At 41.0% G+C, this 26,593-nt stretch overlaps 2 protein-coding genes across 4 annotated transcripts in view; both read left to right on the top strand.

Annotated features, from left to right (window-relative positions):
* The first annotated feature begins 4,090 nt into the window (after positions 1-4,090).
* CCDC112 (coiled-coil domain containing 112) lies at positions 4,091-13,646 on the top strand. Of its 3 annotated transcripts, XM_084305016.1 has the most exons (10): positions 4,091-4,199; positions 4,824-4,939; positions 6,759-6,880; positions 8,610-8,699; positions 10,062-10,137; positions 10,734-11,124; positions 11,963-12,379; positions 13,048-13,143; positions 13,326-13,441; positions 13,526-13,646. In XM_084305016.1, the coding sequence occupies exons 1-10, from the start codon at positions 4,131-4,133 to the stop codon at positions 13,554-13,556; spliced, it is 1,524 nt and encodes a 507-aa protein (XP_084161142.1). In that variant the 5' UTR covers positions 4,091-4,130; the 3' UTR covers positions 13,557-13,646. The 3 variants fall into 3 exon arrangements, with proteins under 3 accessions (XP_084161142.1, XP_084161141.1, XP_084161143.1); XM_084305015.1 differs by having other exon boundaries at positions 13,326-13,560; XM_084305017.1 differs by having other exon boundaries at positions 4,131-4,199; positions 4,849-4,939; positions 13,326-13,560.
* PGGT1B (protein geranylgeranyltransferase type I subunit beta) overlaps positions 13,608-26,593 on the top strand; it is a 37,659-nt gene continuing 24,673 nt past the window's right edge. Inside the window, 2 exon segments of the mRNA XM_084305018.1 lie at positions 13,608-13,862; positions 19,211-19,329. Coding sequence (XP_084161144.1) covers positions 13,738-13,862; positions 19,211-19,329 — 244 coding nt within the window. The 5' untranslated portion in view covers positions 13,608-13,737.

Below are 26,593 nucleotides of genomic sequence, written 5' to 3'. Positions count from 1 at the left end.
AAGAGAGGTGTTTTCCCCAAGGATCCCATGGGTGGCAATACAGTGTTACTGCACTGTCCTTTTTCTCTATTTGGCTTGAAGGATTTCAGGAAAATAGGAGATATTGGTCAATTAACACTGTAAGAGATGAGGCTCCTTCCATACAGCACTGGAGCCGTGATCAATGCTTTCATGGTCAGCACTGCATCTTCCAGATGAACGGGTGTTTTTTTCAGTTGTTTGGACTTTTTTGTTCTGTGTGTAGCCCGTTCCTTTAACGTTTAACAGCTTTATTGTTTCTCTGTGTACTTCCATGTCCTCCCTCACTACATCAAGTGTCCATTCTTGGGGCTACAGCAGGTTAAAACTTCCTCCCCTCAGGTGCTCTTAGGTCTTACGACACCAACGTCAAAGAGACCACGTAGTTAGTGATATCAAAGTTGTCACCAGTGCCAGAAATAACTGAGGGTAAAGTGGGGTCTGTCTGTGAAAAGGAAGATTGCAGCCCTTTCCAGAACAAATCCAGGCCAGGATACCTCTACTTTTTGAAGTGGTTATTTTTTCAGCCCTCTCCTGGCAAGGTAGCAAGGGCTTTTATGGCCTTTTTTTTTTTTTTCTCTTTTTCTCAGAACAAACATGCCTGCCCAAACTGACACAGGAAATATGTGGCAAAGCGAAGAAGCAAACCCAATTCTCTGAAGTCCTAATCTCAGTTCAGATGCCTTCTGCTTACAGTTATGAGAGTGACAGTGTTCAGGCTCTCTCTGCAGACTTCTCTGTATGCAAGAGTGAGGTCTGTCACTGCTATCCACAGCTGCCAGAGCAATGCAAACATTTTCTGCAAACAGGATGTCGTATGTCCAAATTCAGAAACAGTTTTGTGGTTTTCAATCAGATTTTGCCCAGAGAGAGGCTGTGTGAAAAACCTCAGGATGTGGCCTATTCTGCTGAGATGTGAAATGCTATCATACTGTGCACCCGAAGAGATGTACATTCCAGCATATACAGAGGATTCAGATAACCACATTAAAACACTGGCAGCTGCATAAACCCTGTTTACGCTTGCATTTCAGCCTCTACAGCAGTTGCATCAGTGACAGAAACTGCGCTGGACAGATTAACCAAAGCAGCTTGTAATTGCATGAGAATTCTACTCGGTTGAACACAATTTATCACTTGCTGGTAGGAAGTATGGTTTTCAGTACTGTTTAACTCCTATGCCTTTACTAGGAGAATTGTCTGCGTTCAAAGTAGTTTCATTTTCTATTCATTTTTACTAGATTTTTACCTTAATCAGCTGCTGGTCCTGCCTGAGCAGTTCCTGACTTTTCTAAATATCCCTTCACCAGATCTTGCCATCAGGTTTAGCTGGGCACAGACATAGTTGGGAAGAGACGGAGACAATGCACAGCTTGTTTTGGATTCCCTGAACCCAACCATTGCCATGCCCAGACCCTAACCCTCTGTCATGTGTAGGCCAGCCAAAAGCTCTTCAGAAGTGCTGAGCATGTTCAGCTTTGTGGGATTTCAGCAAAAGAAACAATTGCTTAACCACATGGAAAAGTACAGAAAAGACATCTCAGGCCAGCAGCCACAACACTGAAGCATTGTACATCCAAAAGTTTTGGCCTGTATACCTCCACCACTCAAATCTTCTTCTCCACTTGCAGGTATTGCATCTCACTCACTCTTAAGAGAGAGCATGAAACTGCACTATTCCTTCCATGTATTTTTCCTGCTTAATAACTAATAGCAGGCAGTAAACAAAACTATTCTCCTCCTTCTTGGCAAAAAAGGGGAAGGGGGGGCAAAATCTTGAAAGCTTTTATCAAGCACAGCTGTCACAGAAATCAAGGGTTTCCCATAGTAGTTCAAACACCAAACTAAGTGGAGAAATAGAGAATGTGCAAGAGAACAGAATATAATTATATCATGTAATTGCCTAGCTGTTTTCTTGTGGATACAGATTAATAGTTAACAAAAAGTACACAGATGTCACCCTCTGTTGTGCCACATTTTGACTTGGATGAGTCCTGTCCCATACAGGAATGATGTAAGGTCCTGGCTCAGCTGAAAGCCAGGGTTTAGCCCTATACCAGCTTCACAGCTTGAGGCCTGACCCCTCCCAACGCTTAGAACTAGCAAAGGCTAACTCTGTTCAGACACCTAAAATACCTTTGCACATGATTTCAGACATCTCCTACAAAGCCCTCAGGATTCTGAGTTACTCATGAGTAGTATGTGTGGCAAACAATAATAACATGGATTCACCTTTCAGAAACTGGTGAACTACTGAAGTGTTTGAATTACATTATGAGCAGAGCCATTTTGATAAAACTGCTTGCAGAATATGGTAGCATAATCCCAAGCAGTTATCAGTTTGCTGATCCTAGTATCAGATACTTTAATAGGGCTCACCAAAGAAAAACAAATACAAACAAGTTCTAGAAGATACGCTTCCTTCTCTTGCATTGGATAATGGAGGAGAAGACAAAGAAGAGTTTGAAACACTGCTATGGAAAGAACACTTCTATAAGCCATTTCAGGTAGCAATCTGTGAGAACAATCCTCTTTAATTTATGCTGATGAATATTTTCAGGTTTTGAAATGTTCTACTTTACTTGTTAATTTCTATTCAGCAAATACAAAGAAATCAAATGTAAGTACAGCCATAAAATATAAGAAGGAAAAATATATCAGGAAAGTGCTTTTAAAAACATCAATTAGGCAATAAAATGTCTTCAGCTTAGGCCATTTGGTTAGCATCTGTGAATGCTTTTGTGTTCTACAGCTGGGAAAACACCAGATCATAAAATCTTTTTAGCTAGCAAAGCCACTGCATGAATAGCTTATTTCTATTCTGCAGAAATGTTAATTAGCAACTCCTTAAAAGTTTGATTGGTATATGTGAGTGAAAAACAAAATCTTGAGAGTTCAAAAATGCATTGAATAATATGAAGCTCTTTATTTCCTGTCAGGATAATGAGGATGTAGTCTGGTCTTCCTGAAGGAAGTAATCAATACAAAACCCTAAATCCTGACATAAATAAAACCTGAGCCAGTCATAAGCATGCTCCATGAGTTTGAAAGAGTAAGAAAGAGACTGTGTTTAATCAAACATCCAAGACAGTGAATCAGTCGTAGCCAAATTGCAACCATACATGGCTCGTCCCAGTTAAAACCAGCCCTTGAGGGAAAAGCAGGATATGGTGACACCAGACAGCAAGCATCACTTGCTGCTCTGCATTTGATGGATCTTCATACACATGTCCCTAGATGTGTACACACCTCAGGTCAGCTTTGGCTACTGGATGTTGAGTACATTGCTCTGAAGAGACTCCTGCTTGTGACATTAGGTCTGTAGCTTCAGCTCATCAAACAAGCTCAGCGGAGTTAAATGGCATTGGTCAGATAGTCTGGGGCCTTTGGAGTCTGTTGTCTTTTCCACACTGTCATCAGCTTGAGTATACGCCTGCAAGGCTTGGAAGGTCATGGGCACTTCGGATTACAACTTTCTCACCCAAAGCAAGGGTGGCTGGGAGCATAATGTAGTCACTGTCTGCTGACAAGGTGGTGACGGCCAAAAACGGGTTCAAAAACATCCCCCCCCACACCTGCTTCTTTTGAAATCCCAGGATTTCAGGCCTCTTTCCTCAGGTCAGATTTCCCTTTCAGATCCCTGTAGGCTTTGGGGCTTTGGGTGACCACCACTCCCTAAGGAGCCAGCAGGTCTGTGTCAGGACCGCTTGAGTCCCCCGTCATGTCACACCGCTTCTTATAAAGCCACAGAGAGCTGGCCAAGCTCGAAAGATGGCCACTGTGGAACCGCGTAAACAGTCAGGGTTCTGCTCCAAAGTATTACAATTTATTGTTGTTGCTGTTGTGGCTGTTGTTAACGCCTTTCACTGCCCCCTCAGGCAGCGTGGCTAGAAACGCCTCCAGGGACGCCCTACCGCGGCCAGCCTTTATTACTACGGTAACTACCAACGCCAGGCACTCCTACCCCCACGGAGCCCGGACAGACACCCAGACACCGTGGCAGACAGACAGACAGACAGACACAAAGACAGACACGGGGGCTGCGGGACTCCCCGCCCGCCTCCATCTCCCGGCGGGCGGGGCGGGGCGGGCGGCGGCTGCCCACAGCCAACATGGCTGCGCTGGCAACGGCCGTGGCGGCGGCGGCCGGCGGGCAGCAGCAGCAGCAGCAGCAGCAGCAGGTAAAGGCTGAGGGCTGAGGCAGGGGCCGCTGGCTCGCCAGGCTGGCGGTGTGGCAGGGAGCAGCAGAGAGAGAGAGCAGCAGCAGCAGCAGCAGCAGGCAGTGTCATACAGAGCCCGTGGCTGTCAGCAGTCCCAGTGTGTGGTGTCTTCAGGATGCTTGGGGTTGCTGTCAGGAAGAGGTAGCAGTCTGCAGGGCGGCTTGAGCGGATTTCATCATGCTAAGCGAGTGATTTCCTCGAGCGAGATGAAATGGGGGTAGTCCGCCTAATGCAGATTAACATGTAGATAACATCAGATTATATAGTCAGGTAGCGAGTTACCTCCGAATCTCCAAAAACCAGCTATTTTGATTTAGTGTGATGCATACTGTGATCAGCAGCACCCGCTAAAGCAAGTTGATGTTGCCTTCTTTCCATTTTTCCTTTGAAGAACATATTTTTGTATACACTCATCATCACTTCAATTTTACACCCATGTGACTTAAAATTATTTGAATTACTGTAGTGTAAAAACAGAAGTAGTGCTTTTGTTATCTGCACTGTGGTGTTGTCCGCTTAAAAATAGCCTGAGTATTTAAAAATAAAATACTGTTTGTGAATAATACTCCATTTTGTTGTGTACAGAATGACAGCTGTTTCAGTACTGCAGGTTCTGGTCAGCAGTGTCAGAATTGGAAGATGAAAGCTGAACAAGCTAAGAAAGCAGAATTCATAAGAACAGCAGAAAAGCTAAGAACTCAGTAAGTAAAAGACAACCATAACTGTATTTTCATGCTGTTCTGGAGATAATATAACTCAAGGTTTAAGGTAAGAATTCATGGTAATAAAATTTTAGGCAAAGGTTTCCTTTTTTTTTCAGGACTTCAGGTAGATTATTACAGTTGTAGTTGTTTAGGATAGAGTCATGAGCTTCAAAATCACCCGTTTTTCTAATTACTTCCGGGACCTCAGTCAGTTATTTTCTGTAGTTTGCTGTTGCACCAGTTGATAACACAAGAATGAAAGTGTCCATGGCGTTACTTAGTTCCCAGCTTTCCTACTCAGCTGTGCAGTGCATGTGGCATTCTTGAGTTCTTAGTTTTCCTACTCAGCTGTGCTTACCTTTCTAATGAACTAAAGCCTATAAAAGATGTCTACAAAATGAAAATTGTAGCAGCACTACGACAGCTTCCTCAGAGAAGATTGAGAGCGCTTCTAGATTATCTAGGCCATTGCTTTGGAATATGGGAGTTCAAGACAGCTCAAGCACAGACGTGATTTAAATGTGTTTCCCCACATCTTGAGTAATGACTTTAATAACTATACAGGTAGTTGAAAGAACAGTGAGGTTTCTGCATGCACAAATGAGCTTTCTGAGGAAGAGCTGGCCTAGCCAGTGGGCTCAAGGAGGCAGTTTTGTAGTTAGGAATCCTGAATGAACTGTGAGACTAAAGTCTCATAGCAGCATTTTACTCTGACTGAATCCTCTTAGTTCTGGATCCTGGGTAATGTCTCAAAAAGTTGACTGCTCAGTAATGTAGAGATTCCCGAGCAGCTTTAAATGAGGCAGTTTGGATGCCATTTAACTATGGCAAGTTGTCCTTCTGCAGTTGTGCTCTTAAGGCTTCTAGTACACTCTCTGAAATTTTGTTACTCAGGTTGGTTCACTCCAGTGAACAGCGAAGCATTTAAGTTATGAAGGCATCTTCATGTAGAGGATTGAACTGTATAGCAGCAATAGCCTACTGTAGAACCAACCTCCTACTGAGAGACAGAGTATTATGGGTTGTCAGTAGTGATACTTAACATTGGGAATCAGCACATTCTGGGTGGCACCAGTATTGTGCTGCTCTGATCTCTTAGCATGGTGGCACTGACCTACACAGATACGCTCAAGGCTGCACTATTGGTAGTCCTTTTGCATCTACGGTTCTCTAGGTCAAACTCTAGTAGACTGCCTATCTGCAGCAAGGCAAAGCAAATCCTACTGTGAGTTGTATTCTAAGGCTTCTGACCTTAGTGAGGAAGCAAAAGTGACCTGTAGATCCATGTATTATACATAAACTATGGTCAGTAAGGTAGCAACGTTAACATCTTGAAATATGCTGACAGTAATGAACTTGAATTCAAATATTCAGTTGCAGTAGTACTACCATCAGTGTAACCCTGAGAGAATGTACTTGATTTGTCTGTGCTGGGGCTCCATCTGTGTGTGCAATAGCAGTAATACAGCCTGTGTCCCCTCAGTGCTTTCCAATGAAAATTCTCATAAGGCTGCTTGGTAAGTGAGCATCATACAGATAAAATTTCATGCTGTTTCAGTGTGTGAAACACTGCTTGTCTGTGAGATAATTCCTTCTTTAACATCTGTATCTTGCTCAAGTTCTTGGGTTAATTCGGTGCATGGTCTTGTAACTACAGAAAGGTTTTCCTTGAAATCAGCTCTAGTAGCAAACCAGTGACTTGGATAATATCTAAGATGGTCCTGCTGACACAGCATCAGCTGGATACTAACCATGGAAAATCTTGTGCTTTGATAAGTATTTGCGGCTTGCTCAGTGTGGCAACCTTGTTTTCCAGGCTCGCAAATATTGAAAAGGACAAAAATGGACATCTTTACAATAGGAGGAATGATTCCAGGGTAGAATACAGCATACTAGAAGAACTGGAACATAAAATGACTGTCAACAGGAAAACTGAAAGTAAGTGGGTTTTCCTTTTTTCCTTTTTTTTTTTTTTTTTTTTCCTCCTGTTGGTTTACTTATTTTTACTCTACAGTTGTTTTCTTAAATGTTTTATCAATCAGCAATATGGAGAGATTAGTGTGGATGGGAGGTAGATTCTGATAAAAGTGTGGTATTTCACCATGTGTACTGCTTATGAAGAAGAATTCCCCAACTCACTTGCAAAATTCAGAAGCATAAGCATTTTGGGTCTCTTGTGTTATCGTTTTCTTTCAATCTTGAATGTATCAGGTACTACTCACAAAAAAACTTGGTGGAAATTTTGTGTTTTAGAAACTTAGAAGCAATTTTGGATGTGTACTGCAAAATGTAATGTCGTCTAGCTAGGTACTATAAATAGGTACTTAGCATAAAATAAGTTTTTTCCACACTGATTACTGCCTGTAAATAGGCTTTTGAACTCTTCAGTTCTGTGCCTGCATTTTTCAACTTCTGAGATAATGGATATTCGTAGTACAAATGGTGCAGTGAGATACACAGTCCGTCCTCTATTATCGGTTCTACTGCCAGACTAATTAAACAGAACAAAAGTGACTGCCTGGACACAGTACCGAAGTAATAAAATAAATCATGCTATGCCTTCTGATAAAGAAGATGAAAAAAATTAAGTTGAAGGAAGGGGAAAGGACTCAGGGAGACAACTAAAAATACCTTAGAAATGTCTATGTATTAATGTGGGTCTTTTAAGTGAGGAATCCTAAGATATTTTTTACATCTTAAAATCATTAAAAAATATAAATATTTCTGTGGAATGACTAAGCTAAAAAGTCCAGAAAGTTTTCCAAGTGTACAGAGGGAGCACAAATGTATGGGTGGATGTGCTGGGATATACTGTTATTAGATTAAAAAAAAAAAAATACACGAGGAGAGGTATAAGGATGTGTACTAGAACCCCCACGTGTCTCATTTTCTGTGCTGCTGTGTTGAGGTCTTTGAGCACAATCTGTAAGTTTTTGCATTATAAATAGTTATAGTTTGAACTAACAGGGCCATGTCATGGCTCTGTTTTGTTACACTTAGGTGGTGGTCTCTGTTATTTCTTCTTTAAACCAATCCTGTTAAAAAGACAGTCTTCAGACTCCCTAGTACCTTAGATGTACCCAGAACTTCATTCAAATCAATACTTTATTTGTAAAGTTGTGAGGAATCAATTGGTTAATAAAGCAAATAAGCATATGCATGCTTGGAGTTCCTGAAAACATTAATTCTACTTCACTTAACGTGACAAATATATAAATCATGTTGAAGTAGTAAATTCATACATGCTTTTCAAGTCTGTTTTTTCTCCATTGCTGAGTGTTTTGAGGCTTAGGTAAAAGCCCTTTCAAAACTCTAGAGCTGTTACCTGTACTGGCAATATTGTTCTCCAAACTCCAGTTACCTCATAAAAGGTTTGAGAAAACTGAATTAATCTCAATGTGACTATACTGTTGAAACCTTTTGAAATGGAACCACTAATTTTAAATTCTGATGGTGTGTGGGAAGATACACAGCACATGCACTCAGCTTCATGCAGTTAGATATGTTAAGATACTTTGTATTACAGCAGTTTCATATGATTAAACAGATTTTCTGTTTCTTATTAGATGAAATCCCCAGTTTAGACACTTCATTGTTTGTTGTTTTCTATTGAATTAAATGCACAAAGACACTGTTAGAACTATCATCACCTTATTTTGTTTAACAGAAACTAAAATCCTGCAGCAGCTATCAAAAATACGTAATAATGTGAAGAAACTTCAACAACAATTGAAAGATGTGAAGCATACATCAGAATGTAAGTCACACTGACAGATTTTAAAACAGTTTTGTTTATAGACAGGTTTCTTGGATAGTTGTACTTGCGATTCTCCTGCAGACTTGGGATACTCCTGTAGTCTGTCTGCCCTTCCAGGAATCTGGGAAGGGGATTGTGAGAAGGGAGAAATATAAGGGTAAAACCTCTTGCAGTTCTCTGTGGGAACGGATAAACTTGTTCTCTATTAGAAGTGATGTGTGTTTGTTTGTTCAGGCTGTTGAGAGTCCAGTATTTTCTACATGCAACTCTTGACCTTATGCAAAACAAAGTCAGTATTGTAGTGTAATATGTAGATACAGCTCCCTTTCATCCAGTAAGCGGTCACAGAGTATGGTCTACATGGAATTGTTTCCTAGTCACCCAGAAGTCACCTAGGTTGAAGTGTAAGTTGGAATGTTCCATGCAAGATGCTGAGACAACTTGTTCAGCTTGCTTGTTTTGAACCTCTTGGGAAATAGTGTCACAGAATAATGGTTCCTGTACTACCTACCATCTGGAACTCAGGCTTCAGGTCTGCTTCTAGCCGAGGACCTCATGATGCTAAACAAAATGCATGTCATTTCACGTATTCAGTGTCTATTCTATAAAAAATGTATTATCTTCTTAAACTGTAAACGTATCATCTCTCTTAAAATGTTAGCAAAGGTAAAGGAGCAAGACATGAAAGCTGAGCTAAAAGTTTTAGATGATACAACGGTATCAATTCATTATTTTTTTTAGAGCCAGGTTAGTTAAACTGTTGATCAGTATGTGTCCATAGAGATGTACTGGTTTAAAACACTCAGGTTGTAAAATGTCTTTCTACCATTGCAAAATAACTGTCTTTCTCTCTCTCTTTCTCCAAATGAGGATTAAAGCATTTGAAGTGCAGGATATGAAGTCTCACTTTGAAGTTTCTTTGTAAGCCCAGTTTTGTAGAAAGTAGTGAGATGTAGGCTACATATGGCTAGTGCGGCCTGGTAAAAAACAAAGATTTGATTGTGCTTCTTAAGTCACTTACTGCATTGTTATGAGAGACAAAAGTGGAAGCCCTTTACTTTAAGATAAGGCTGTCTCATTCTGTGAATCAGTTAAAGATTACCAGAATAAGAGTTTTTGTTCAATTGAAATAAACATTTATACTGGGATTTGCATCCAGTTAGCTAAATCACTGTGAAATCACACCTTTTGAATAAATGAGTCTTTCTTGTAAGAGTGTTTGAGATGGAAATGTAGCCTTTTTTGTACTCTGAAATAAAAGCATCCCAGAATTCTCTGCAAGTGCTTCATTTCTGAATAGTGCTGATTTACTGGTAAATACTCTAACCTTCTTAGGTGATATGTTCTTCTTTTCGTTTTTAGTTGTTGACAAGCTCAAGGAAATGATGGAAGAAATTGAAAATGCAATCAATGCTTTTAAAGAAGAACAGAGGCAAACGTATGTTTATACATGCTTCAGCTACAAAAAAAAAAGTGCTTTCATAATACACAATGACAACTTTGCATCAATCAAGTAAACTATTCTCTTGATTTTTCTCTTCTGCCCATGATTCCTGTTGTATGTCAATCAAAACTCAAACTATCAAGATTTTAATCTTGATATACAACTTTTTAGAGAGGCTGTTTATATAGCTGCTTCACTGACTCAATGTAACAATTATTTGCCTATGAAGAGGCTTTTCCAAGAAAAGCTGCAGAACACATTATATTGTTCTCATGTTTTTAGTTTTTTTTAAGTGGGTGGATTTTTTTTTTCCCTCTTTCTTCTCCCTAGTGGTGTCAGGAGGGGACTGAGTTAATTGTTTGCATGCCATAAATGTGAGCTTCCACTAAAAGGGTAACTTAATTCCAGTTGTGTAGTGCTTTATTATGGGATCATTACAACTATGCTGTCATCTGTGTTAGTTACCATTTCAGTTCTTAATCTTTTAAGAATGGCTTTTGTGTGGCATTGAACAATTCCAAAATTCATTTTCACTGAGCAATGAATGCTGGATCTCTTTTCGTACACTCCAGTGTTTGTTCCCTTTTTAGATATGAACAGCTTTTGAAGGATGAAAAAACTGCCGCTAATGAGCTCAGCGTCTTTGAGAAAAAAGTGGAACTGTGGGTGTTAAGCAGCTCAACAACAGAAAAAGTTCTGAAGTTGCCATCAGCTAGGATCTCAGTTGATAAAACACTGGAAAATCATCTACCTGAAGAAGTAGTAGAGTTTGAAAGATTTCTGCAGCGAACAGGGGGGAGGCAGGGAGGCTGGGATGATTATGATCATCAAAATTTTCTGAAAGTATGGGCAAAGCACAAAGGAAAGCTGTCCTACATGGATGAAGCCCTTGAGTATCTCTGTGGAAGAACAAAAGAAGAAATTGAACAACATGACAAATGGTATCGAGAGTATCTAATTTTACAAGAAAGAAAAAAAGAGGTAAAATGAACAAAAACACCCCCCTTCTAGGACTATTGTAGCTTTCATAAAAAAATGTTTTTAAAAAGCCCACACTTATTTTTGTATTTGCCTGTCTGGTCATAATGCTATGTAGATTTCTGTTACAGTTGGTGATACGTAACTGAAGTCTTCTTTAGCATCCTTACCAAAATATTTGTCTTAAATGAATTATCAGTAAGCATAGACCTAGCAACACACTGACGTGGCCTGTGTATTGTCAGCATACTTTGCAAATGCTTATAAATGGAAGTTGTCCAGCAAGTCAGATGTCAATCCCAGAGCAGTAAGTGATCCTATTTGAAAAACACAACTCTTTGCTACACATCCTGGAGAATGTCTGTCCCACTGTATAAGTGATACACCTATCAATTTCTGCTGTAGATAATTATGGTTCCGTGTAGAGAACTGATGCCTTCCAGAACTATCCACCTGCATGCAAAAGATGTACTGACACAAAAATTGGGGTATAAAATAGTGAGTGGAATTGTATTTCAGGTCTTAGTTTTTTCTTCAAAATAGCATTTTCACTGAGAATAACATTTTACACTAATATTCCTAACTGTTTTAAGATAATATGGCATAACCTAAAAAGTTTCAACTCATGAATCTTAAACCTGCCTGTATGATGCATAAAATAGAAAATTTGATTATGACAAAGCAGACAAGTGGTCTTTTGCCTTAAGTTTTACCTTAAGTAGATTTCCAGTTCCTATCTTCAGTTTGTATTCTTAGAGCATATGTCTTTATCAGATGCAATCAACAGGAATGTGTACAGTTTTTATGAAGACATTGTTTATCTCCTGCTGTTCTCTTGCAGTCAATTAAGAAATGGAAGGAGAAGCAGCAGCAAGAGAAAGAAGGAAATTTGAAGAAGAAAGAGAAATCAGAAAGAATGCTCAAGAAAGAATGGCTTCAGCATGAAGAAGCTCAGAAGCAAAAAGCAGAGGAAGAAAGAAAAAGACAACAAGCAGCAATTGAAGCGTGGAAAAAACAGAAAGCAATAGCATTTGCGATGGAACAAGCGTCACAACTAAAACTAGAAGAAGAGAAGGAGAAAAAGCAACTAAAAGAACGCCAGCGCCAATGTCACATGAAGTTACTCTTGGAAAGGTATACCTTGCAGAAGAAAGAAAAGGAGGAACTTGAAAAGCTTGAAAAGGAGAAGAGAGAGGAAGCTGAAAAGGAGGAGAGGAAGAGAACTGCTGCAGCAGAAATTACAAAATTTCAAGAGCGAGTATGTAAATACCTCTCTACTCATCCATATGATTTTTTAAAATTTGCCTACTTTCTTCTGTAATCTGCTAAACACTTAAAAAAAAAAAAAATCTAGATATCCTACTTCTACTCAATCTGTTTTTGATTCACTGTGTGTAACAGCATCTGTCTACACCCAAGAAACAGTATGAAACTTTATTCCAAAGCATGATGTTCCTTTTCCTCAACATTTAAAGGATTCTTCAGGCCTGTATTTCCTTGTAAATATATGATGGTTTTGCTTATTTCCATGTGAAGATGATTTGGGAAAAACAGCATGACTGGGTTGCTCACCATTGCTAAAGAAAAAGCTGAGATGTGATGATTGTATAAGGGAAAAAAAGCTCTTTCAAGATCTTACAGGCTTCATTAGGTGTAAGGTCAACCTAGGTCCCATCTCAATATAAACACAAGAACCAGTATCACTGTCAGTGTTCACACTAAATTTGGGGTGAAATGAACAGGTTGAATGACTGCAGTTTTTTGTAATTTTAGTTTGGACAGGAGAAGCTTGTAGCAAGTAGCTACCTAGTGTTACTTTACACTATGGCAAAAGGATTAAAAACAAACTGCTGCATGCCTACATATTTCAGAGTATTTCAGAATACGTTGAAATAAAACAGGCTTTTCCTCTTTTACACGTTTCAGGATCTACATAAACTTCAGCTGAAGATTCAACAAAAACAAGTCAAAGAAGCCGAGAAACAAGAAAAAGAACGAAGATTGGCGAAATTAAGAGAGAAGGTAATGTATGGTGTTTTTTTTTTGTTTGTTTGTTTTTTGTTTTTTTTTTTGTTTTTTTCAATCTCGGGTGGGCACGGCTTGCTCATTCAAACGAGTTGTGAACGGGCGGCCCCTCGGGGGCCACAAACCCACCTTCCTTTCTCTTCCCACCCCCTCCCCGCCTGTGTTCTCCCCTCCCTTAGGTCCACGTCCGTGCGGCCAGGGACCCGTCCCGCCTGCTGCAGCCGACGCGGGGCTGGGAGGAGCGCAGCAAGGCGCCCAGCCCCGCAGCGCCGCCGCCTCTCCACCTGCCCCGGAGGTACGCAGGGGGGCAGCGGGCAGCGGGCAGCCGGCGGGGGACATCCCCTCTGAGCGCCCTCCCCGCTGCTCCCCGTCCCCGCAGGGCCGTGCCCGCCTGGCGCCGGGGGCTGTAGCGCGCCGGCGCCACCAGCGGGCGCGCCGGCGCCACCGAGGCCACGCCCCCGCCCCCCCCGATCCCGCGCGCGCGGCCGCGCCCTGTGACGCGATCGTGGCGCGCCGGCGGCAGCTTTAGCGGCAGCGGCAGCGGAGGAGGAGGAAGAGGAGGAAGAGGAGGAGGCGGCGGTGTCCGTGAAGATGGCGGAGTCGCCGTCCTGGGCGGAGGCGGAGCGGCTGGACTTCCTGAAGGAGCGGCATGTGCGCTTCTTCCAGCGCTGCCTGCAGGTCCTGCCCGAGCGCTACTCCTCCCTGGAGACCAGCAGGTAGCCGCACCGCCACACAGACCCTGCCCCGGACCCTGCCCCGGACCCTGCCCCTCCGCCTCTCCCCGCCCCAGGGTGCCCGGCAGCACGGGGGCTGTCCCCAGGGGGTCGCCCACCCACCCGCACGGGTCGCCCTGGGAGGTGTGCGCCCTGCTCACCCCAACGCCCCCTGCCCGCGAGGGAAGGCGCGCTGATCCTTTTTTAATCTATTTTCAGGCTTGTTCTTCGCTCCTTTAATCCTTCCCCGAAAGCCGATTTCGGAATAAATGAGTTAAGCCTTCTGTAGCTCCAAGTGGGCGCTCTCGTTAATGTGAGAGGAATCGTTTAAATCTGCATTAGCTAGTACAAATGATAAAGCAGTACTGAGAGATGTTATTCGCTGTAATGCAGAGCCCCATTCATGGCTCAGGAATGCATTTGTTTCACAAGGCCAAGTGCACGGTGCTGCACATGGGTCGTGGCAACCCCAGGCACCAGCACAGGCTGGGGGAGGAACTCACTGAGAGCAGCCCAGCAGAGAGAGAGTTGGGGGGTTCTGGTGGACAAAAAGCTCAACATGAGCCAGCAGGGTGTGCCTGCAGCCCAGCAGGCCAACTGCGCCCTGGGCTGCATTAACAGAGGGGTGGGCAGCAGGTGTAGGGAGATCCCCCTCTGCTCTGCCCTTGTGAGGCCCCACCTGGAGTGCTGCGTCCAGGTACAGGGCCCCCAGCACAAGAAGGATGTGGGGCTGTTAGAGCAGGTCCACGGGAAGGACACAAAGATAATCAGAGGGCTGGAGCACCTCTTCTGTGAAGAAACGATGAATATCCCTAGCTCTCAGCTTTCAGAAGAGAATGCTCAAGGCCGACCTCATTGCAGCTCTTTAGTACTTAAAGGGGGCTTATAAAAAAGATGGAGATTGACTTTACACAGGCAGAGAGTGATACAAGAAAGGGGAATGGTTTTGAATTAAAGAGGGGCGATTTAGAGGTTAGGGTGAAATTCTTTTCTCAGAGGGTGGTGAGGCACTGGAACAGGTTGTCTGGAGAAGCTGTGGATGCCCCATCCCTGGAGGTGTTCAAGGCCAGGCTGGACGAGGCCCTGGGCAAGAGGGTGATCTAGTGGGTGGGATCCACTACGTGCCCCCAGTGGCAGAGGGGTTGGAACCGGATGACCTTTAAGGTCCCTTCCAACCCAAGATGTCCTATCATTCTGTGATTCTTAAGTTCTTTACATAAGGTAGTAAGTTGTCTCTGAGGCACAGGAGGATAACTAATTTGATTTTCCAGCTGTCCTTCGTCAAAAAAAAAAACAAAACTTGGGGGCATGTAGAAGATTTTATATCTTATTAACCAATAAAAATATCTTTCACTTTGTAATTACTTGGAAGTCATGCTGTCAGGAAAGCTCTAAGACTTTGGTCAAGCCTTGTCAGTTCAAGCTTTCCATCAGTTCAGAGCACACTTCACGAAAACATGCATTTTTTCACCTGTGAGGACTAGTATGCATGTAGTGTTGAGCTGTATGTATAATAACATGTGATTTGATATTTAAAAAGAATGTTACAAATTTTTATCTTGAATGCTTGTGCAATACTGAGAAATAGCTCTTTTTTGAAAATTGGGACTGTCATTTTGAAACTATTTCATGACACCTTAATTTTTGGCTAATAAGCATTCTTAAGTTCAAGCCTTCAATTGGAATAAAAATCACTCATCTCAACTCATGCTTTTTTTTTTTTCCTAAGTTGTGAAGTTTTTACGCAGGAAGAGATTTTTCAGTTCTCCTACACCAATTCTTAGATCATTATTCTGGAGATATCTGTGAGCAAAATTGAAGTTAGTGATTGAACCATTAATATGTGGTCCCTGGTTTGACCTTGAAGGTGCCAAGTTCACCTTTTTGATGAGTTCAAGGTCACTGAGTTCCCCAGACCTGATGAACTGGCCCTGCTGCTGGACGAACAGCTGCTACCCTATCCTTGCCTCCTTTGTTCCTGCATTTGTGTGGTTCCATAGCGATCAAGAATGAGAACTTCAAATATATTAAAGAGCAACTGGTGAAAAACCTTGTGTTTATCAGTGGGATTGGTTTGCGGTCACTGCAGCGGGAGCAACTGCATTTGTCGTCCAAAGGCAAGATGGTAGAGGGTGAAGTTTTCCACACAGCACTGGTCTTTAGCACTTAACCCTGTAGTTTGTCACATGTTAAGGGAGTAGGCAAAGCTATAAAGAAATCTCATTTCACCTTCCTTGCTGAAATTACTGGCCCAAAGCCTTCATAATTATTTTTGTCTTCACTTAGTGCTTGCAACATCAACAACAGTAGATTTTAAGTAATCTCATACTTGGTCACTCAGTGCCATCAAGTTTGGTGGGAGAACAAAAAACTAGTCTCTGAAGTCTTTCAGAGTATGATGTTTTATGTTGCTCTTTGTAGCATGCTTATTCAGTTTCTCACATCAGTCACTTCAAACTGTTTTTGAATTCTACTGAGAAAATAGTTTTTCTCCAGGCCTGAAGACCAAGAACTCTGAATCTGTCATCAGAAGTACCTTTACTCGTCTGTCTGATATGGGAACTTAATACACATGATACCTGTTTCATAAGCGTTCAGTAGGTCAATTAACAAATACATTTCAGCTGTCAAACTTCGATGTTTCACTTTCTAAATTAATATACACACAGTAACTGAAGTGGTAGAAGACAAGAAGAAAAGATACAGCAAAAGTGATGCCAAACCCGGGGATTGTCTCCCAAAGGACTGCCCTCTGTGTGAAGCGGTGTATGTGAAATGACTTGGTTTCGTGCTATGTCAGCTGATACCCTTTGTCTCTTAGTTTCAGAGAGTGTGTATGCGTGTGCATTAATTCTCCGTGAGGCAGGGTGATGGAGAGTCAGATGTAGTGTCCAGATCGCCGTGCCAGGAGCTCGTTGTACCCAGTGGTGCCGGCTGCTCCTGGCCATCCCGTACAGACTGCTCCTTAATGACGGTGGTACTGCTAACACAATCTGCTCTAATTAAATAAAATGAAACGTATCTACGTCTATAACCACTTGTTACCTTCATTTATTGGACACATTCATATCTTAGTGCAGATAGGGTTTATTGGTTTGTCCTTTACAGCCTTCTGGTTTTGAAACTAGTTTGCAGCAGTTTCTAGTCCTGGAGTTGGCAGGCTCATGCTTTGCTGGGAGGAGCTTAGCTTAGCTAAGTTGGGCAACATAGTATGAAAATGCCATTAAATATTTGCAGATGAAGATTTTCAAACGTAATGTTTATGAAAATCAGAAAATACCATGTGCGGGGTTTCAGAAAAGTACTATACTGTAGCTGAACTGTCTTTTTATTTTTATTTTTACTTTTATTTTTGTTTTTAATAGTGGTTTTGTTCAAAGTTGTGGGTTAGCCAGAGTGAGATTTTGGGTTACACAGATCTGATCAATGCCAAAAGTTGATACAAGCCTTGAAGTTTTAATCTTGTGCTTTGAAAGACTATGTCATAACAATCATGTGGCTACAAAAGTCTGTTGCATGTAGAAATACCGTGTGCAACATAGTGTTTTTGTCTCTGTGTACTCCAAAAAACATTATCAGTAGTAATAATAGTAAAGAGACATGTTTTAGGATACAGTGATTACAAAGTAAATACACACTTCTTTCTGACATGAACACTTGAAGTAATGGGGCTGTGTGTTATTCTGTGTTTGATATTTTTCATTAAGACCTTGTGTTGCATGAGGGAATTTTCTGAACAGGAAGTGTTAGTGCTCAGTACCAAGTAGACGACAGGTTAAAGCCTTTTGCGAGCAAGAGTGAATCGAAGAGCAATGCAAAAGCTCAGGGTGGAAGTAAAACGAAGCGTAAAATGATGCAACCTTAGCTTAACAAGTCACCATTCTTTAAACAACTTGTGTCCACCACTTGTAACGTGTAATCCTAGGTGATAACAGTTTAGAAGCAGAAGATGATGGCACTTGCGAATGGCCACGCCATGACCATAGCAGCAGGTCAGCCCACTGACGGGAATGTCACCCTTCAAGGGTGTGCCACTATGTTGAGATGAGTGTCTGCTGCATCATCATTTGGTTGCTGTTTTAATTGGAAGAATTCCCTTTGAGCTGTGCCTTGAGCTGACTCACATCACCATTTTTTCTCTGGCCTTTCTGTTTGGTTCTCATGCAGAATCGCAGGCAGAAATTAAATGGCTGTAAAGGCTTCTGTTCACATCTGTCCTCACCTTCAGAGGTGCCCACTACTGGTGGCCAAGGGGGCACAGCAGCCTGCGAGGTAACTGCAAATTGTAATTTGTCTCCTAAGGAAAGCCAGCATGCAACTGGTGGTTTTCCTTACCACACTAAGCAGCAGTTTCTGTCTGTTTAGCAGCTGTTTCACAAACCATCACCATATCTGGTAAAAAGAGAGCGAGAATTTCCAGAAGTTTAGGCAGGTGCAACCATGAATGGCACAACAGACGTTCCAGGTACCATCATGTGAACATTTTCTCTGTCTCAATATACAAGATTCAGTTCCTACCGCGGTGCCGTTCCCTTGGTGCTCTGTCAGTGCAATTCATGCAGATTCACGTTCAAGGGGCTGTTCTAGGTCACTCAAATGGTTTGAGGCAAAAACAAACCCCCCAAATAAGTTGTCAGTTAACAGAGTAGCCTTATAAAACAGCTGTGATAGCACATGTTTACAGATGGAAATGAGCTGTGGGCAAGAGAGAACTTCAGCATGCTCACTCCTCCAGACTTCATTGGATACTTGGATTTGGCATGCCTAATTTTACATGCTCAATTAAGTTAGTCATCGAGGGTCTTCTGTACCAAAGAACAGGAATTAAATACCTCTACATGGTAATTAATCCTGTCTCCCTGTTTGCACGTTGATGGGTTACAAAGGAAGCCTCGCTGTTTGACAGCTGGCTTCTGAAAGTGGGTTTAGGACATGGTGAGAATCAGCTCGCTTCAGTTCAGGGTTACCTTGCGTTTACTGCATATTTGTAGGATTGTTTGTGTAAGAATTCATCACAGAGAACTAGTGCTCCAAAAGTTAATAACTTACTTTACTTTGGTAGTCTTTCTCAGGTAAGCAGGCCTTTAGGTTAACATCTAAAGTGTCATATCATTACTGTATAATAGGAGGGGTGGCTTGTACAAAAACTCTTTTGAGACAGTGAAATGATTACAGCACAAAAATCACGATTTTGTCTGGTAGATAAATTTCATGCTTTCTGAGCTAGCCTCTATGCATTGCACCGCTCTCAAAAGGCTGAGAATTCATAGATAAATCTGTTTCTGCAACCGTTTGTTAATCTCCCTATGATATTTATGGTGGGAAGTGTAAGTCTTATCTTTTTCTTTTAGGTTGACAATTGCATTTTTCGCACTCTCTGGTCTGGATATGTTGGATTCCTTAGATGTGGTGAACAAAGATGATATAATAGAATGGATTTATTCCCTTCAGGTCCTTCCCACAGAAGACAGTGAGTGAGTTTTTAGTTTTTTTTTTTAATTGATATTAACTTCTTTACTTTTGCTTTTCACCTGGGGGAATAGTGTATGGCTTTTGTTCTTTTGTAAATACAAGCTTGACCTTCCAGAAGTGCTGTCCTGATAATTTCAGGTAGTGATGTCTATCAATTCCTAGAAATAGAATAGGAATTCCCTCTACAGAAATGAAAGTAAAAGTTAAACTTTTTTTTTAATGTATTCAAGGTAAAGCTATGAAATTAATACGAAGATAAGACAGTATAAAATAATAATGAAGTTGCACCTTTAAGCATCTCAGAGAAATGTTTGACCTGTTTCTAAAATAAATGCATGCTATATTAGCCTTATGGGTCTATTAGTGATTATGTTGACATCCACAAATTGTAGCTATGCCAGGAGCTCTAAGCACAGGTGTGTTTATTTAAAACAGGTTTTGGAAAAGGGAGGTGTAAGATTAAGAAACGAAAAGGATAAACACAGCTTAAAAATGAAAAATCTTTTCTTCAGATCAGTGACTTTAATTTACCTGTGTCCTGGTTTCAGCGAGGACAGAGATAATTTTCTTCCTAGTAGCTGGCTATGTTTTGGACTAGGATGAGAAGAGTGCTGATAACATGCTGGTGTTTTAATTGTTGCAGAGCAGTGCTTACACCAAGCCAAGGACATCTCAGCTTGTCAGTGTCCTGCCAGCGGGCAGGCTGGGGGTGCAGCAGGAGCTGGGAGGGGACAGACCCAGGACAGCTGACCCAAACTGGCCAAAGGGGTATTCCATACCTTATGGGGTCAAGCTGGGTTAAACCACAACAACCTGACATTTTTAGGAGTAATGCTGTTGCTGTGACCCAGCTGTCCTCAGGCTGGGTGGCGTACAACAGATCAAGCAGGGGAGGGACCACACTGGACCTGGCTCTCTCCAGGTGACTGCCTAAGCAGAAGCACAGGGAGGTGCTGTTTCCATGGGCTCCTTGGTATGCACATTTCTTCTGTGGCAGTGCAGGTGAATGACTAATAGCAGTGGAGGGAACAGCAAGGAACAGCTGCAGGCAAGACACTGCTATTTTATGACAATAGGTGTTGGCATGTTCAGTGCTGGAGTGGGGATAGCTCCAGGCTGGTCTTAGAGCAGAGGTAATTACAGATGCCTGTCTAAGCTGTTCCATGAATGAAAAGCATTTTTATGAAGTGAGCATATGGAAGTCAAGCTTGCTGATGCTTGATTTTTACAGTAACAAAGAGGTCCCTTTTCTTGTTCTGGCAACTTGGAAATCACCAGATCCACTCTAGGCACTAGCTCTAAAAGATTTGTTTTTTCTTGTGTTATATTTCAGGACTAATTAGGAAAAAAAGAAAAAAAAAAAGTTTTGGATCACATAATTGTCCCCACGGTGCTTTTAATCATGAGAAGGTACTTACCCCTCAGTGTTAGATTTTTTTTTCCAGGGTTTGCATGCTTTGTTGTGGGAGTTGCACACTTTTGATCTCTATCCCAGTCTTCAGGAGTATATTTTTAAAACAAAAGTGAAGTCTACAAGTTTGCAAGAGATATAGAGAGATATAGAGAGGGGAGAGAATAGTCATTTTTTGTTTATTTGTCTTCGATACAGTATGCAGTAATTCTCAGTGATTTTTTTTCCATACCTAGCCAATATTTGGGATAGTCCCATTGTCAGGAGCCTTGCAGGGAGGGCAGTATAGCTCTCAACATGCAGATGCAAAGTCTAACAATCCAGGAAATAGATAAGACATCCTTTTTTTTTTCTTACCCGTCATAAAATTACAGGACAGTAGTTCTGGGGAGCATGCTTTTTGCAGAGTATTCTGTGCTTTTAAATATGTCTCTCTTTCTTAAGAAAAAAGACCAAAGTTCCCTCAAGTCATCTATCTTTGCATCACTTTATAAAGAATCTGTTCTTCTTACATTCTCTTGTGTCTACAAACAACAATACTCTGTGTGTTCGCTTGACTCCTCTAAAACTTCAGCATTATTTTTATTCCATTTCTGTGTTGTCTAATAGATGCTGTAAAATGTAAACGATGTCAAGAGCAACAAATCGCATACTGGACGACTAAATGTTTAGAAGGGAATGTGTAGCCTCCTTTAGAATCTACTTTCCATAAAATGTATTGACTTTTTATTTTTAATCTTGGGTGTGTGCAGTACTTGTTAGTGGGCAGCATTCCAGCAGTAGAGCTCCGACTCCCTCTTTTGGCTTCTTTGGAGAAGTAGCTAAACTCTGGTAGGCTGCAGCACTGAAGTTTTTGGTTTCAAAGTGTTTGTACATCTCTAGTTAAATAAAAGTTATCTCTAGTTCAATCAAGATTGCTAGCTTAATGCATCAGAATCTTACCAGGTTAAAAAATGAAAGTCTCTATTCTGCTTTTAAAGAGATACCTTCTTAGTCATGCATGCTGATAGATCTCTCTTTCTGGGGAAAATTGTTTTTTAAACATTTAAATTATACCATAGTTAGGAGAAAAATGATGATAAATGCGTGGCTGTGCCTTTTCCTGAGTACCAATTGCATGTGCACATTAGTTTATATGAGGTGGATAAACATCTGCCTGCTGATGGGAAGTAGTGATAAATTCCTTGCTTGCTTTGCTTGCACACACAGCTTTTGCTTCACCTAATAACCTGTCTCTGCCTCCATCCACTTGTCTTCCCACCTTCTTCCCTTTTTCTCCCCACCACACAGAAAGGGGGAATGTGTGACTGTCTGGGGGGGGTGCTTGGCTGCTGGGCAGGGTCAATCCACCACAGCCAGGTATTACAGAACTTGGTAGAAGATTCAGCATTTGGTGTTCTGGAAGGCTTGAGTTCAAGTCTCACAATATATTGTGAAAGTTCTGAGTAGTATGTTTCTGTTTACTGGTGTGTGATGTTTCAGGTGGCTAATGAAAACTTCACAGGGTAGTAGCCTTTGAAAATTTTACACAAAACTAAAGCTCATTAGTGCAAGGTAGCGAGACCTTAATCTTGCTGACTAATAAGTGAAATGCGGACTTTGTCAACCAAACTGAAATGCACAACAGAAAGCTAAAGATTAAATTCCAACAGGACAGGTTATATTCTTCGGTGGCTTTACTGTAACTGTGAAACATAGGAGTTTAAAACAAATAATGTCCTTTTAGGTACCATAACTAATTTCAGCTCAGATGTTTTAGAAACAGACACAATGCCAGTTATAAGGAGGAGAAAATGGTATCTGACACATCATAGCTGCCCCTCACACAGAAACTTACATAGCTGAATGCTTGCTGTCCTTGCTATCTTCTACTTACTTAAAGGGCCCCTGTCTTCTGTAACTCTAGCAAAACTGATTGATTTTGTCTTCTGTGGATTTTGGCCATTGTTGCTTTTTCTTCGCATTTAGCAAGTGCTCTGCTTAGATGCATGGCTAATACGTGTGCTTGTTCAGTTTGTGTGTTCACTTTTCTTTTTGCAGTGTAAGGGGGTGATGCTCCTTTACAAGCCTTATTAGAAATGATGTATAAGCCATACTTTTCAGTCTTAGTACAGTTGGAAAAGGATTGACAAAAGACCTGTTTCATCTGCTTTTCCTTTAGATTCTTTTCATTTCAAAACTTTGCTGTTTTCCCTCTCATAAAGCAGGTCCTAGACGAAGTTTAGAATGTATTTTGACTATCTTAAAGTGCAACTCTTCGCAATGTGAGAAAGCTGTAACCTACTATATTGCAGATGACATTTAAAATTGCACTTTTGAAAGACAGGGTGGACTCAAGAAGTGTTAATTATGGACAGACAGTGGAGGAGCATTCCATGGCCATACTCATCCACCGTCCTCCCCCATAGCAATACAGACATCTGTTTGAGCCCGCCTGGGAGCTGGTTTCGCTTGCTGAAGTGGCAGAAAAGCATGTATTTATTGTGTTGTGTTGGTGAACCTAGTTGGCGGGGGGTGCTAGTGCCTGCCCAGCAGCGGAGAGGGAGCAAGATTGTGTGCTTTGACACCTGGATGTGTCACTGGCTTTGCTGCCCTAAGAAACTGCACCCTAAGGAGAGCTGAAATATCTTTAATTTGCTGCTTTGAACCCCCAGGATCCGTGTCTATCAGGCTGAAATCTGTTATCAGGCTGAAATCTTGTCTATCAGGCTGAAATCAGGCTGAAAACTGTTACACTATATCAGGAACCTAAAAAGCTCCTTATATCAGGGTCTGAATTTAGTTTAACAATAATGCTTCTTTCTTCCTTACATGTCTTATCAGTACTGAAAAAATTGGGAAAGTGCCACTGACTATTTTTGAGATCATTGTTACATGTAGGCTTTTCAGGTCATGAGTTTCCTGAGTAGAAATACGAATTCTCCTCCAAAACAACCCTATTTGATGGTTACTTTTGAAGTATTTATCTGGATATATCATTGGACTGACATTGGAGAGAATGCAGCTTTGCATTTTATGACACATTCTATTGCTTTGATTTGTAAGAACAATTATTTTTAGATCTAGTTCAGTAAGAATTGCTTATGTTTACCTTTCTGTAGGTATGCTGACTGTTGGCCAGTGTTACAGCTGTAATTTTTTTGTTTTTAATTTTAAGAATTTAACAGTGTGTCAGATTGCTACTGTGCTTAGCAAAAGGAGAAAAGAAAGCCTTAGAACAAGAGAAATGCATAGAGAATGCAAATGGGAAGGAATAATGGTAAAAGTTACCTCTGTTCTTACCCAAGGCTAATCATAGAGGAAACAGACGAATAAGAAATGTCTCTTCTGTAACATAAATCTCCTAGCTTCTAGGATAAGTCACCTGTGGTTATCCCTTGTAGCTCTGGTACATGCTCTAAGGAGTTCCTGGCCTATGCACAGTTAAGTGACGTGGTCTTCAAGGTAGTCTCAGCTCTTGACGTTAAAGTGTGGAATTATTTGGTTTGGGGAGAAGGTCAAATTTGTTTATTTCTGAATCATTTTTCTAGGCTTTTTTTTTTTTCTTTTTTTCTTGTTTTCTTTTTTTTTTTTTTTTTTTTTTTTTTGTATCAGCTTACAACAAGCATGCACTGATTGTTGTAAAGTTTTTGGTTTTGTCAGGCTATTTCAGAAAGTATGCTTAACTCTGAAAGTGAACACTAGGTGGTACCATTTCATAACTGCAGTTTTCCTCAGTGCTTCAACTGGCTGAGCTTGAACTTCTCACTCCAGCAATTTTTTACAAGGGACACAATTTATGATTCATACACTTGTAAAGAGGGTATGTTTAATTTTCAAATCTGATTCTGGCTGTCTCCAGTTCAGAAAAGTAGGCAAGAGTTTGACTAGCACTACTAAGGTGTTTTGAAAGATGCAATACGAGCAGCTTGCAGTGAGGTAGTAAAACCAGCTTCACAGAAAGTGAGATTATGAGCTTAAACTGAAAGACGGAGTCTTTTCCCTTGTTCCCCTTTAGTTCAGAACCCGTATGTGCAACAGGAAACGAGAAGAAAAGTTGAGACGTGACATCAGTGTGGCAGTCATCTGTTCAGAAATGGGCTGTTTTCACTTCCTGTTTAACGCTTCCTTTATCAGCTCAGCACTGATACTGTAGTTCAAGAACTGCAACCATAAACTTTAGCAATTCCCTCACAACCCTGAAGCTCTTGGGAGAATCTGTTATGTCCATATTAATGATTTTTTTTTTTTTTGAGGAGATATAACTTCATTTTGGAGATTATGCAGTAGTAGGAGCACTGTAAACACAAACTGTTCTTGTGTTTCTTCTAGAAGCCAGTGTGTAAAGCCTGGGACTGGAGACCAGAAGTCACTGAAATGAGTAGTCAAATTTTTAAATCAATGACAGCAATACAGTTAAAAATCCAGCATCTGAAAACTACCCTTGCTGGTTTTTGGTTGGTAACAGCTCAGTGGTGTAAGAAAATTTTAAAACACTGCCCCAAAATAGAACAGCTGAAGGGAATAATAGATTCTGATTTCCTTCAAGTAGTTCATTTTTGGTTTCTTTTTCATAGTGCCTGTCATATAAAAGCAAGTCGAGGTAACTCACCAATAGCACACTGTACGTGGGTTCGTGCTGCCATTTCTGTGTTGGGGATCTGTCTTGTCAGGTTGAATCCTTCCATCCAGCAACTAGAAACTGTATTCCGTTTGACTGCAAAGCTGTCCTATTAGGAGCACAACTTTTTTTTTGCAGCAGGTCAGACTAGCTAGTGGTGTCAGCAGGCTAAAAACTCTCTTCTGGAAGAAGGGTTTCCATATTTGTACCATTTCAAAGTGTGTTTTGTAGTTTACTTAAGCACATTCAACACAGGTTGTTTTTTAATGAAAATGGGACAAGTGATTGGTGATTGTTTCTACTATGCCATCTAGGAAGTTTGTTATTTAAGAAATAGGAATTCTATTTCTCTTATGGATTCATTCCTTCCGTGTCATTTTTAAAACTGTGATGCCTTTGGGGTAACAGGACCATAGGTTAGCCTTACAGAGTAATATTTATTGTACTTTCTGGAACCTGTTGCATCACAAAACATGAATCTTAGACTCCAGGAACTAAAAGGCGAAAACTGCCAGCTGATAATATTCAGATGATAACAAAATGTAATGATTATGTTTTTTTTTGTTGTTGGTGGTGGTTTTTTTCTCTACAGATACAGATACTCTTTTTTTTCTTTGTTAAGAAAAAACAAAGGACTGTAGCATACGGATTTTTTATTGCAGGCTGAACTGACGTTACAGCTTCATTACACCTGCAGAATCATTAAAAAGTACTTATGGTTGAAAGGTGAAAGAACTGGAGAATTGCAAGTATTTTCTTCCTGTTGAATCATAATTCATTCCATGTAAATTAGATCAAAAGATCAAATATTAGATAAATTAAATCCTACTGGTCTCATAGAGGAACTCAGATACTGCATAGAAGTACTTAGACTGACACAAGCTTCTCGTTTAAATGTTACATACAAACATTTATGGCATTTACAGTTTGAAGTGAATGTGTCAAACTATGCTGTAGTTGGTAGACCACATTGCATAGTGATTGTTTCAGGACTTTAGGCTTTATTGTTGTTCAGTTAATCTGTTGCAAATTTCCAAAATCTCCATGATTTGTGGGAAAAAAAGGAAGGGAAGAGAACCTAAGGACACCTGAGTGCTGTGAAACTCACTAGGCTTCTGGATTCAGAGAATGAGAGGTAAACAATTGAGCTTCAGCTGTGTTGAAACAGATTTGAGCCCTGAAAACTGTGCTTAGCTCTAAACAGTATATGGTAAACACTTCTGTATACCACAGGCTTAGGTATTGTGATAC

The sequence above is a fragment of the Netta rufina genome (assembly GCF_964035555.1).
Source record: "Netta rufina genome assembly, chromosome: Z".
NCBI lineage: Eukaryota > Metazoa > Chordata > Aves > Anseriformes > Anatidae > Netta > Netta rufina.
This window is presented reverse-complemented; position numbering and strand designations above follow the sequence as displayed.